Source organism: Embiotoca jacksoni, unplaced genomic scaffold (genome assembly GCF_022577435.1).
Source record: "Embiotoca jacksoni isolate LCO1_2020_lvr unplaced genomic scaffold, fEmbJac1.0.p SCAF_2, whole genome shotgun sequence".
Lineage (NCBI taxonomy): Eukaryota > Metazoa > Chordata > Actinopteri > Embiotocidae > Embiotoca > Embiotoca jacksoni.
Genome location: NW_027185340.1, coordinates 1,138,558 through 1,151,888, shown reverse-complemented (window position 1 = coordinate 1,151,888; position 13,331 = coordinate 1,138,558). Strand labels below are relative to the sequence as shown.

Genomic DNA, 13,331 nt, shown 5'->3' with positions numbered 1-13,331 from the left:
TTAATGAATGTATTTACATTGTATTGTCTCTTTTTATTATTCTTGTGTAAGTGTCTTAGATCTTCTCAGGTTTATATGCACCGATGGTATGAAACCTCTATTGTTATTCGAGAGATTATTATTATTCTGCGTAAACAACTGCATGTTTTACTTTAACGAACTCCTCCTGCAAATTTTGTCGGACCAAGTTGAAATGTAGTCTGTACACTCTTCAGATGTTTGGAATGAAAAGTTATCATAAGAATCCGTTGTCGTCGATCGGTGTGCCCATAGCGGACAAAAGGTTTGGATATTTGCCTTTTTTCATCATTTGGTTGTCATTTACATGTTTTTTAAATCCCATCAAAATGGCAGATTGAACACCTGACCTTCTGACTCAAAGGCAGCACCACTAACCACCACACCATCCATCTCCCCAGGAGTTAGACAGCATTGTGACAACTCTTCACCTCACTGCAACCTATACCTCCACCGTCCACAAATATTCATTCAATTGCGACCAAAATTGCTGCAGACATTCTTTGGATAGTAGATATACGTGTTTTCAAGGGTCTGCAGTGATATTAAATATCTTCCTGTAATGTGTTGTAGATGCAAAACTTTTTCAATTTCTCCAAACGTTTCAACTTCACTAAAAATTGAATCACCATGAACAGGTGGAATCTGAACCATCAATATCAGCCTTGGTGAAGAAGAATCTTTTACCTGTTGAGTTAACCAGACTGAGGTTGAGTCTCTGGAAGCTCTGAGTGAACTCTTCAAACTCTTTCTCCTGCCGCGGCTCGTTCACCAGCACCGAAGACAGTCCAGAGGTCTACGACACCGACGCCGAGCTGGAGACCATCGTATCTGGACACGGGTTTGAGCCCCGCTCAAGGTAAACCTCATGGTCCACGGAGCGAGTCCCTCTAAGGGTAAACCTCATGGTCCACGGAGCGAGTCCCTCTAAGGGTAAACCTCATGGTCCACGGAGCGAGTCCCTCTAAGGGTAAACCTCATGGTCCACGGAGCAAGTCCCTCTAAGGGTAAACCTCATGGTCCACGGAGCAAGTCCCTCTAAGGGTAAACCTCATGGTCCACGGAGCAAGTCCCTCTAAGGGTAAACCTCATGGTCCACGGAGCGAGTCCCTCTAAGGGTAAACCTCATGGAGGGTGAGACCTCCTAAGGTGAGTCCCTCTAAGGGTAAGCTACAGTGGCTCAAAGTTCAATACTACTCAATATAATAACAAACATAAAACTCATAGTTTTTGAAGATGAAAAAGGCAATTTTTTTTAAAAGAAGAATAAGGAACAAGATCGAGAAAACTGTAAGCGGAGTATATATATATATATATATATATATATATATATATATATATATATATATCAGTGTGCTATAGTAGTATACAGTATATAGTATGCATCACAGTTGTAATTTCTATCCTCTCTATTTGAGTGGCTTTTATTCTCTTATTTATTTATGTATTTTCTACAAACACATTAAAAACAAATTGTGTATCTGTTTTTTCTTCCGATTATTTTATATTTTTCTTTTTTTGTACATACATTTAGTGGGTGTCTATTTCTTTTATACATTAATGCCTTTTTGTCCCTTAAATGAAAGACTACAAACTACTTTGCTGTAGATTCTACACGTGAACCTTCCATCCATTGCTTATACAACAAATACCACCAAACTCTAAATCCTACAATACTCTTTTCTATAATTATAAGATGATGGAGAAACATCTAAATCTAAAATGATGTCATCATCTGAATAAAACATGATGAAATTTAAAAAGCTTTTCTGGAAGTCAGACGTCAGATACCACACCCGAAGTGTATAGTGATTTATTTAATAAAATTACAGCCTGAAAGTCCTACTATTAAAAGTGTATTTGTAATGTGCATTTTTAATGATACTCTAATACATTCATCTACTCTGTTTTCAACCTCTTCTAATCTATTTACAAAGTCATCTAAAATGCTCATCATGAGGCCCCTGAGTTTAAAATGCATATCTGTCAGTATATACACAGTTTGGCGAATAGCTCCCTAAAGACATGGGTCCAGTGCAGCTATACATACGGTGTGATAGTGAACCCACATTTGTCACCCACATTTTCCCACTTCAATAAATAGCCTACAGATCATGATTCATTTGGCACAAAACAATCATAAATCTCGGTGTTACAGGTTTGCCACTAAACACCATGAACACAAACACATCCGTGTGATCTGGCCGGGCCGGGAAGAATCCCGACTATCTCCCATGAGTCCAGCTCAGGGTCATATTTCTCAATGCTTTGCAGATACGTTCCTTTAGAGTAGGAGTATCCCCCGGATACGTAAATACAACCATTTATTACTACAGCCCCGCACTCCATCCTCCTCTCCTTCATCACTGAGATCGGCCTCCACTCGTCCCTCTCCGTGTCGTAGCAGTCTGCGATGGTCGTCTGTCCACCCACCAAATACAGCTTGGTGTTGACAGTCACAGAGCACAGCCCGTACTCTGAAACCACAGGAGGTCAACTCAGGGAACACTATTCCACGTTCTGATGCTCATATTTCACCTTCTTTTAGATTAGACTACATACCTGGATGGGGACTTGTTGTTATGACACTCCAGTCATTGACATCAGGCCTGTACACCTGGATCTTTTCATAGGTGCAGCTTCCTCTGTACCCATAGTGGCCTCCGGTCACATAGATTTTATCTCCCGTTACACAAGCGGTGGCATTTCCTACACCTTCAAAGGAAACAGACGTTACAATCATCACTGGAGCAGCACCTTGTGTCTGTCAGTTTAAAAGTAGATGACTTAAGCATGCTTTATTTCATTTACTGGCCATGGTGGAGGAGCGAAACGAATAAATCGACACAGAAGCAAAAACCAAAACGACGAGCCAAAAGTTGCCAAACTCACACTTGAGTTCTGTCGCTCTATTTCTTCCAGAACTTTTGGCTTCATCTCACGGTCTTCATCAGCAGATGGAGTTTGCTCAGTCGTTCTGTCACGGCCTGAGTGGTCCTGGCTTCAGGGTGCTTTAGAAGATATTCAATTGTTTGTAATAAAGTGCAGACTCCTTGTGATGTAGTCATAACAACTGAACCATCTCCATGGCAACTGAGCAAATTCCATCTACAGACCAGTGCCTGAAGTTGTGGCTGAAAGCTCAGAGAAAGCTGCAGTTGTAGTTATTGTTATAAAGTTGTTTGTCAAGCAGCGACATGTTTATTAATAAACCTTTAAGGCTAAACTTTGGTTCTTAATGAATTTCATAAAACAAAATGTTTCCAGTCATCGAGTTATTTACACTAAATAATTCCTTCATCTTGTGTCAAAGTTCATCCTTGACCTTGGGAACAACTTGTTAATAAAACAATCTCACCACGAGTTCCCTTTAGAAGCTGTGCAGGACCTTTCAGTCAGTCACATGATCTTCATTAACAGATTGAGGTTAAGAATGTGCTCTGAACGATAGCCTCTAAGCTAATTTAAGTCTTTAAATGGCTCAGAAGAAGCCGCTACATGGATTTTGTGGTCAGATTGCTTTTGCAACCTTCATTTATTCTTTTCTCTCCCTCTTTAGTTCATCCCGCACCAGAAAACATTTGACCATACCTTGGATCATTCTGGCCACAGGAAACCATTTCTTTTTTAAAGGGTCATAAAATTCAGTCTCTTGCTCTGGAGCTCCTCCTCTGTAGCCTCCGATAGTGTAAATACAGCCGTGCAGAGCCACAGAGCAGTGGTAGTACCTGGCTGTAATCATGGGGCAGCCCTCGGTCCATTCATCGTAGTCACAGTTATAAATCGAAACAGTGTCCAGGGCCTCAACAGTGTTTGACCTGTAGCCTCCAGTCACATAGATATTTGCTCCAATTAAACTGATGCTGTAGCTTTCTCTCGCATGGTCAGGCATGTCTTTTCCTTGCACCCAGGTGTTGCTGATCGGATCCCAGATGTGGACTTCACAAAGGGGGTGCCAGTAGTATCCTCCAATGACGTACATGCTGGAAGACATTTTTCTACAGGCTGATATCTCTTTGCCATTGGGCCTTAAAGCCTGGATGATAATAGATTTTAATTTCCCGACATTGTTCATCAAGTATTGTCCGTGCGCCTCTAATGTAGCCTTAAAGTAAATATCATCCAGATCCAGATGGATGGAGCGCAGCAGGTCTGAAACCTGGTGAATGCGATTGTCCCAGTCGTGGGTCACCCACCTGGAAACAGCATCTATCAGTCCTTCCTCTCTCTGCACAGTGAGGCTCTGAGCAGCCAGCAATGACCTCAGCCTGTCGAGGCCGACCTCCAGGAACTCGTCCTGCTGAATGAGCTCCGTGAACCTGCTCAGCATCACTCTGCGGGCCTCCCTCTCCAGCCGGGGACACACATGCAGCTGAGCAAAAGAGAGCATGCCCAGGCAGTTGTCAACATCCAGGAGGCGAATGAGAAACTCCTCGCATGCTTGTTTGACAGAGATGAACTGCAGGAGGTCTGCAGCCTCCAGCAGGCTCTGCACGTTGCTCTCCGTGATGCACACCTGAGCGGTGTACACGTAGTCCACCAGGGCGCCCAGGACCCCGCAGTCGACCCCGGTCAGCTTGACGACGCTGTTCGACCTCTCCCTCATATCAGCTGTGAACATGACTTTGAAGTAGGAGCTGCGGGCTGACAGCAGCGCCCTGTGGCAGTGAAACACCTGTCCGGACTCACATTGCAGAGTAACGTCGGTGAACAAGCCCCTTATGTAGAAATGCCTGAAAGCATCCAGGAGCTCTGCTGCATGGTCACCATCACAGAAGTCGTATGTGTAGATTTCGGTTTGTTTATGTGACATAATATCTAGAAAAAGAAAAAAAGAGAAGATATGCGTCAATGTGAAATATAGTCGATGGTGTGTTTACAAAAACTAAAGCAAAATCCGTTCAGGACGATGCAGCCTAAATATTCCCGGATTTACCCTGTAATTGATATCAGAGCTCCACCCCACCAGAGACACGGTGGTCTTACCTCTCAGCCTATATGTCCATGGATGATCTTTGCTGACACTCCGCTGTTCTGCTCCTCGACCAAAACGCACGAGCCTCTATTTAGCTCCGTGGGACGGTCTCCGGCAGCCCGGTCCTATTTTGGTATATTTGTGTGCAGCGGCCATCCCCCCCTCCTCCTCCTCCTCCTCCTCTTCCTCCTCCTCTTCTCCTGCTCTACACGCTCTCGTCTCCAACAGCAGGTTCTTCACAAAGCCGAGCAACCATTCAGAGGAATCAGCCGACACCGCTGTGTCCTCTCAGCCTAAATATAACGTCGGTCTCGTGACGCGCTCACGGCGCGTTTAGTGTCCAAGAGACACCGACAGAATATAAATGTCCTACAAGTGAGCTCCGTCTTCAGTTCAGCACAGAAAGAAGACATTGCAAAGGGTTCATTCATGTCCCCCCGTTCTTGTCGTTGCCATGGTGTTCTGAAGCCAGAGTGGCCGAAGCTTTATCTAATCCCAACGAGGATTAACAGCAGCGCACGCAGACGGTCTCATGTGACTACTGATATGTGACTTTCACTTTAATAGTCTTCAGTACATCTGCCTGGGGAATATTTTAAATCCAATCACTTTAATTGGAACAGATTGTTTTTGCTTTATTACAGTGTGGTATTGGTAGCTGCCATGGGCGGGTTGTGAGAGGACAGGTCTTCGGGTCCGGGCATGTAGAAGAGCCTCCCCACCCCCCTCTGCAAGGGAAGGCGCACAGACTATAAAATGACATTAATGTTTTTGCGTTTGTTTTGTCTCCTTGTTTTATGTCTTTCTGTTGTTTTCTTACATCAGTATTTGTCATTTTTAAGTTGTTCACCATATTTTAACTGTTTTTTTTTTAAACATGTTTCCATAAATTGAGGATCCTGAAGATTATTGACTAATTGCATCCAGATTTTTGCCTTTTAATGACAATGATGACAATTTTAAATATCTAGAAATGGTCATTTCTTGATTAAAGGGAGAAACGTGAAGGTTAATTAGAAAACTTTGCATAAAGATTGAGTCTGGTAATTCATATTCAACTTTACAATATCATAACCAGCATTATTAGGACTATTGTAACAGGTAGTGATTAAGTCCTTGTGAAATCCGTCTAGTGTTTTATACTTCAGAGAGGATTGTTTTCTGCCAGATAATCAGAAAAGCCATCTGGTTTCACGTGAGAAACTGTGGATGTGCTGCAGGGAGGACTGCTGCAGTTTATCATGACCAAACTGAAGGTCAGTAAACAGCTGTGTGCATGAATTATGAATTTCTGCCTCACATCTCTCACATGATTTTTTTGTTGTCTCACATTATTAACTGATGCATTTTCCCGACACCACTCATACGAATCACCCAACACCGCAGTTTTCTCTCAACCTCCATTCACCACAGTATCTGAAACACTGGACAGCGTAAATGTACCTAACGAGCGGAGAGGCACAAATGGAAAACAAATCTTATCCAAATGAGCATCGATTTAAATACAGCACCCAAAGGAGCCGTTGCACTGATCCTGTCATGATTTCCTTTCGTTCTTGTCATTGCTTTTGTATATTAAACCCAAGTCCAGTGCAGCCAAGGTTTTATCCAACAAGGAATAATTTGGGGCCAGAAAAATACATTTAGTGCACAATATTCTACGTAACTGCAGAGCAGTCTCAACGTGATTGCATGCACTGATTTAAACTTATACCGGAGTTTCATTAAATTCAGGAAGGCAGGGGGGAATAAGAGCTATTAAAAATGCTTGCAAAAAACAAAATGCACAAAACAAGGACATCCTTAAATACCATCCTTAATCCTTAAATTAAATATGTGAGTATTGTTTCAGTGTGTTGCCAACTTTAGATTTTACTATCTAATAGTTGGGTTGTTTGAATTAGTTAGATTATTTTCTTGTACATAGTGCAAAGTGGCCGTCTCTCTTTTAACCTGGGATGTTCATTACGTTACCCTGTTAGGGATCTAAAAAATATCACCACGCTCGAGAATCACAATATTATATTTTGTGATAACGTATTTATTCTCAAAAACACTTATCAATGTAAAAGTTTACATGCAGTGATTTGTGGCAGACCTCGGCTCATTTTGTGTTAGTTTGTACTTCAACAAGCTCATAAATGATCTAAACACTTAAATGTTATCAAAATTATAGTTTTAACTGTAAGTGTTCAATTTCTAAACAAGTTGTTAGCTGTAAAGACAAAAGATCAATACGACTCAATTACATTAGACACTCTTGAACATGTTAGGAACGTGATCCTGGCTGTGTGTGAGTGCTGCTGCTGTCATTTAAATGCTGAGCTGTGCTGCATCCTTAACCAAAGGGTTCAAGGCACCGAGATCTCGCAGGAGAGAAGACACCCCCACACAATACCACAGATCCCCAGACTGGCTTGCAGGAGCACTGAAGGACTCAATCTGCACTCCTTCTGTGGCCAACAGCCCTAAACAGGGAGAAACCAAAAAGAGAAAATAGGTGTGAATTTAAAAGGGGAAAAAAAACCTCAGTGAACACTGTAATTAAATTCTCATAACTCAATGCTACCTTTCATCCAAATTACAAGTCTTGAAGAACTGATGTGCATAAAGCAGCAGAGGATAAAGATATGGTTTACAGTTTCATCCTTGATGTAATATGTGCTTTGTTTTTGACAAAAACACAATTCAACAGTGAATTTACTGCCACCGTTCACCATCAACCATTATGCACTTTGTTGAGATCAAGTTTGCCTCAAAGCCTGAAAAAAAAACAAAGGGCGATGTGTTACGTAGTGACGTGATTTCTCCAGTATTACACTGCAGATGATTTGTAAGTGATGTGTGAATTTTGAATTTGAAATGAAGGTCTAAATATTTGATGATATAACAGTGCACCAAAAAGTTGTAAGGAGACAACTGCTGGTGGAAAAAGCAGCCTTCAAACTGTGAATGGACTTGTGTTAGTGCTTCTGTGTGGCATGCTGAGGCTTGAAGGAGGACTTTACAAGCTAATTGTAAAGGCTGATTATACATGTAGCAATTATACAGAAGTTGTAGAGAAGTAGAGTTATACACCATTAAAAAAAACATTAAAAACAGAAGACAAACTGGTTGTAGCCGTCAGTTATGGTATTTTTATGATGACTTCAGTTTTATGTGGTTGATTTTGAAGCGCCAGCCTGCATGTTCTTACCAGCCACTGAAGACAGGAGCTGAGGGCTGGCAGAGGCCTTGAAGAACAGCAGGTTTCCAGTGAGAGAGACGGGCTGTCTGAACATGCTGTCACTCAGCCCCAGCAGGACCGGCACTCCACCCTGAATAGCACCGCTGGCTCTATAGCTGCAGCCGCCGGCCACGATCTCCACCTTACACACACCTTCAGCTGCCCCGTCCGATGCACAGTGGGTTTGCTCCACCTAAACAGTCAGTTCACTTGCATGAAAATATTTATTAAAAAAACAAAAAAAACACACTCATTATTTTCATACGCAGGTCGATGTCGTACCACGATCCCAGTCTCCTTGGCGAGGCTCAGCACATTGATGAGGTTCGGGCAACTTCCAGATTCATGACTGAGCAGTCCGACCAGTATCGCTGACGTCATGTATTCAGTGGAGGACTTCATACAATCCCCTGGTTTGTAAAAAAAAAAAAACAACAAAACAACTTTTAGTGCCTCTACAAGCAAGTGACAGGAGTTTATACAAACACACAGCTGTCTGGCTTGTGCCTGTTTCTCAATGACACCACTAGAGGGAGAAAGACAACCGCCTAAAAAAAAATGACCTTCCTATGATATAACCCTCCCACCCCCCACACCACCCCGCCCTCCTCTTTCCCTTCCCCCTCTTACTGCCACTGGTTAAAGAAACTGGTAGGACCAGTAATTTGACCTTGAGTAGTGATTTCAACATTGCTGAATGGTTTCTTTGCAGCGCTGCATGCGTGAAGAACAGCTCCAACTGCTTCTCCAAGCTTGATCAGTTGATGAGAATCCTGGGAGAAGGTGCTGGCAAAAACCTGCGCATTCACCTACAGGAGGAGAACATGTTTAGTTGTCATGTGGAGGACAACACTGTAAAAACAGAATAATGTTAAAAGTCTTCACGGACCCCCACAAATTGCTGCAGTACACTATCAACACATTTTTCAATAATAAAACTCAGCACGCGACATTAAGTAGTGTAAGAACGCCGAGTAGGACTTACGGCTCCAACCAGTTTCTTGCCCTTCACCATGTCCACGATCTGCAGAGCGATGTCCTCCCCACAGCGAGCCTGAGCCTCCTTTGTACTGGCTCCCAGGTGAGGACAGCTGATGACATTGGGGTGGTCCACCAGTGAGCGGTTCTTGGGTGGTTCCTGGGGCCAAAAACATAAACGCAAAGTAAGACACAAACTACAGCATCTCTTCTGTTAACATTAAAGGATAATGATCAGATCAGTCAAACTAACGACTGTCTTTGGTACTATGCAGCAACTTTACAGATCTTTTTGAGATGATGTGTGGCTGAGATTCTACCTCAACAAAGACATCGAGTCCTGCTCCTCCACACTGTCCAGACTCCAGAGCTCTGAGGAGAGCGTCCTCATCAATGATGCCCCCTCTTGCACAGTTCACGACTTTCACTCCTTTCTTGCACTTGGCAAATGTTTTATCATTAAGGAGACCTTGGGCACAAAAATACATGAAATATAAATTCCACACGTCTCCAATACAATCTGCAATAGTTTTTTCTCTTAATTCTCAGAATCTCCTAAAATGATGCGCCTCTCATTGTTAGTCGTGCAGGTTATTGCTTCCTCCAGCTCTGTTCACATCCCGGTGATGTGCTTCATTCATGTGCAACAGGAACAGACCGTTAACCTTTTGACCGCTTGTTTCATTCCTCAGCGAGGAGAACCAGAGTGAAGCTCACCAACAGTAGCGGGCATCAGCGGCGTGTGAACAGTGATGTAATCGCACTGAGGCCAAAGCTGCTCCAGAGACATCTGCTGCACCCCCCAGCTGGCTGACACCTCAGGTGGAGTGATGGGATCAGAGCCGATAGTCTGACAAGGAAAACAACAACAACAACCTCTGTTTTTAATAATAGCACAGAACACCAAGAACACCGACACCGAGCCTCGGAGAACTGCGAGCACGCTTACTTACTTTCATACCAAACGACTGCATTCTTGAAGCGACTTCCTTTCCGATTCTTCCAAGTCCAACTATTCCGAGTACCTTTCCGTAGAGCTCTGCACCCATGAACTGTGAAATTAGAAAGAAAACAATGACCCCGACAACAAAATCCAAAACGGCACAGATCCAAGTGTCACATCTGATTATTGTCAACTGGACCAACAATGGAGCCAACCATGTGACAGTAATCGCTTTGTGTGCCAACCTGTTTGCGATCCCAGTTCCCTTTTTTCATTGACATTGCAGCTTGAGGAACATTTCTGCAAACAGATCGAACACATTCATGTAATTTTACAACATTTGAATGCGATTAAAACCACCGAGTGAACATGTTGACCATCGTTCATGAAAGCCCGACTCGTCTTGCCTTGAAAGGCTCATCAGCAGCGCACATGTCAGCTCAGCAGCACTGATCGTGTTCCCACTCGGTGTGCTGCAGAAAACAGTTGACAGGAAGTCAATCATATCGGAACTGCACAGTAAACAATATCTGTGTTTAAACTGGGGACTTACTTCATGACAATGATGCCCTTTTTGGTGGCAGCACCAACGTCCACATTGTCCACACCGGTCCCGGCTCTCCCAACGATTTTGAGATTATTAGCAGCACCGATCACATCAGCTGTTACCTTGGTTGCAGATCTAACAACAAGGGCGTCGTAGTCCTAAAAATGGGAAGAAAAGCACATCGTTAATCTAATTAATGTTCAATATTAGTAGTCACAGTTACTTTGCTGTACTTTGATTGATGCAAAGTTATTCTGCAATTTTCACCAGAAACTGACATTATAGGGACCTTAAATCATTGATTATTGCTTCATCTTTCTTACACAGCAGCAGTCGCAAAAATGTAGTGTAAATAATTTGCACTGTTTTAGTTTCCATGTCAAACCTACATGTTGGTTCCAACCAAAGAAACCTCTGCCTGGTTAGAGGTTATAGTATATCCAGTCGATCACATCCTTACGGTGTCCATAGTGATATGTGGCCTACATTTCCACCAGATCATTTTGTAACTACGGTAACATGCATGCACTTCATCTCGAGAGCAGTGAAACCTTCTCTCATGCGTTAGAGAATGGAAATGGTGTTAAAGCAGAGGTGTGTTTATTTTGTGTTCATGATGGTTATCACTATGATCCACATTATTAACACTCTCTGTTGTTAATCTTTCTTTTCACTCATTTGTTGATCGTGTGAGACACACTGACAGAAATCCAAACCGTCCACTGAATGAGTGAACTCTAATTTATATTCCTCTCGCCTTGTTGTTCACGAACGGACGTTAAACAAACCAGAAACAAAAGACATCGAGCGGTTGTTTATAGAATATATTTTTAGAAATATTTTCCTTTTATCTGGATCAAATCAACAGAGCAATAGGTGTGAACACTGCAGCTCCAATAATTATGTGGTTAATTGATTAGTAGAGCAACAAAAAACTAATCACTGTTTTGACAGTTGATTAATTATGACGCTTTTGTTTTTAAGAAAAGAAAGCTGAAATTCTTTGATTCCAGCATCTTCATTTGTGAATATCTTCTGGATCCTTTAGGCCAAAGTTTTCATAAAGTTATTATTATTATTAATTTATTCATGATATTTTTGGGGGTCGTGGGGGATTAGACATTTTCGTGATGGGAGAACTGGCAAAGTCAGGGATGAGTTGCATCAGCTTCTCAATGGGCGGTGCCAACATACCAACAAAAAAACACACTTCCCACACTTCACCCTGACGGAACCGGTTCGGATCGGTGATCAGATCAAACCAAGTGCACGCGCCTCATATTAAACTCTGTGTGGACTAAAACTGCAGGAGCGACTTGGTTTCAGCCTTTTGAAACACAAGTGCAGCTTCTCCTCTCAGCGACTCAACTTTGGAGGAAACTGCTGCATGTTGCGAACAAACAAAAGACACCATGTGCACGTGAAGCAGTTACACAATACACGGAAGTGGAAAGCATACCTTAATCTGAGCGATCAGTTCTTCCTTTTTCATCATCTGCTTTTCCGTGACTCGGATGCCGTTTTCCTCCAGAATCGCTCTGCAGCGCGGATCCACACTTTCACTGATCAACACGGAGTTGATGGAGATCGGAGCCATCTTGCGGGTTTCTCTGCGGGTCGTTTGCTGCTGGGCCACCGGTGCTGATCTTATTGCTGCTGGATGTCCCGTTCAAGTGACGGACAACAGGGAGTTGCTTGCTTTTGAACGGTGGACTCGGATTTCGGGTGAACCCCTGTTATCGTGAACCCGCCCCCCGTGCACCTCTTGCTCTGACGTCACTGCGTGCAGACTGGAAACCAGCTCGGGCAAAATGCTGCAAACCAGTATGATGTGATTTTTAGGTCTTCAAGAATATGGTGCAAGAAGTGTTCAGAGAAGTAGAAGTAGAAGTTTCAGGCATTACAAGCACAACTCCTGAATTCAAAACGTTTATTTTGCAGCCTATTATCAGAAAAGCAGCATTTTAATGTTGCTGATTGACAGATTTACAGTTTTCATGACTTCAAGTAGTTTAGAAATTATTGATATTTTATATAAGCCTGCTGTCCATTATGAATGAGGTAACATTCATCTGAAATGCAGTGAAATTGAAGGCTAAAATGAAAATACTTTCACAAAGTGCCTCAAAATTGTAATTAAGAAGTCAGGTCAAGACGCAAAGTCAAAAAAGAAACATATTCTGAAATTAGTTTTAATATAAGTAGTTATGGATTTAAAGAGGGATACCATCACCCTTTCCATCCCGTCAACAGAGAGCAGAGAGGCTTGATGTTTTTCTGCCTGACTCATTGATCAAACTGAGGTTTGTGTAAGTACGAATGTATTGCCCCGAAAATGGCTCCGAAATATCCGTCATCTAACTCTTCTGTGTATTGATAAAGCTTATATGTATGATAAATACTTCCTACAATTGGGTATAATATAATAATACAAGATTCAGGCACCTAAAGTCACACACTGGGAGATCTGATAGAACAAACTGTAATATGCTTAAGAGTAGAAACGAGAGAAATCTTCCAGGAACGTTAAACTTGTTCTTATCTGCCCTCATTTAAACAGGAAGACGGATCAGGTCAGGCTTAATTTGTCAGACACCGTTCATCACCTGACTCGTTAAGCAGCACATGACAGCCCCTTCCTTTC

At 42.5% G+C, this 13,331-nt stretch overlaps 2 protein-coding genes across 2 annotated transcripts; both read right to left on the bottom strand.

The window, feature by feature from the left end:
* Window positions 1-1,817: 1,817 nt before the first annotated feature.
* klhl23 (kelch-like family member 23) lies at window positions 1,818-5,457 on the bottom strand. The gene is made up of 4 exons (XM_069153784.1): window positions 5,005-5,457; window positions 3,610-4,836; window positions 2,581-2,733; window positions 1,818-2,495 (listed from the first exon to the last, which is right to left on the bottom strand). The coding sequence occupies exons 2-4, from the start codon at window positions 4,829-4,831 to the stop codon at window positions 2,185-2,187; spliced, it is 1,686 nt and encodes a 561-aa protein (XP_069009885.1). The 5' UTR covers window positions 4,832-4,836; window positions 5,005-5,457; the 3' UTR covers window positions 1,818-2,184.
* Window positions 5,458-7,019: 1,562 nt separating this feature from the next.
* On the bottom strand, window positions 7,020-12,441 carry phgdh (phosphoglycerate dehydrogenase). Its single transcript, XM_069153782.1, has 12 exons — window positions 12,147-12,441; window positions 10,694-10,845; window positions 10,548-10,613; window positions 10,386-10,440; window positions 10,151-10,249; window positions 9,915-10,047; window positions 9,518-9,666; window positions 9,205-9,357; window positions 8,890-9,028; window positions 8,502-8,629; window positions 8,190-8,412; window positions 7,020-7,461 (listed from the first exon to the last, which is right to left on the bottom strand). The coding sequence occupies exons 1-12, from the start codon at window positions 12,282-12,284 to the stop codon at window positions 7,307-7,309; spliced, it is 1,590 nt and encodes a 529-aa protein (XP_069009883.1). The 5' UTR covers window positions 12,285-12,441; the 3' UTR covers window positions 7,020-7,306.
* Window positions 12,442-13,331: the final 890 nt, after the last annotated feature.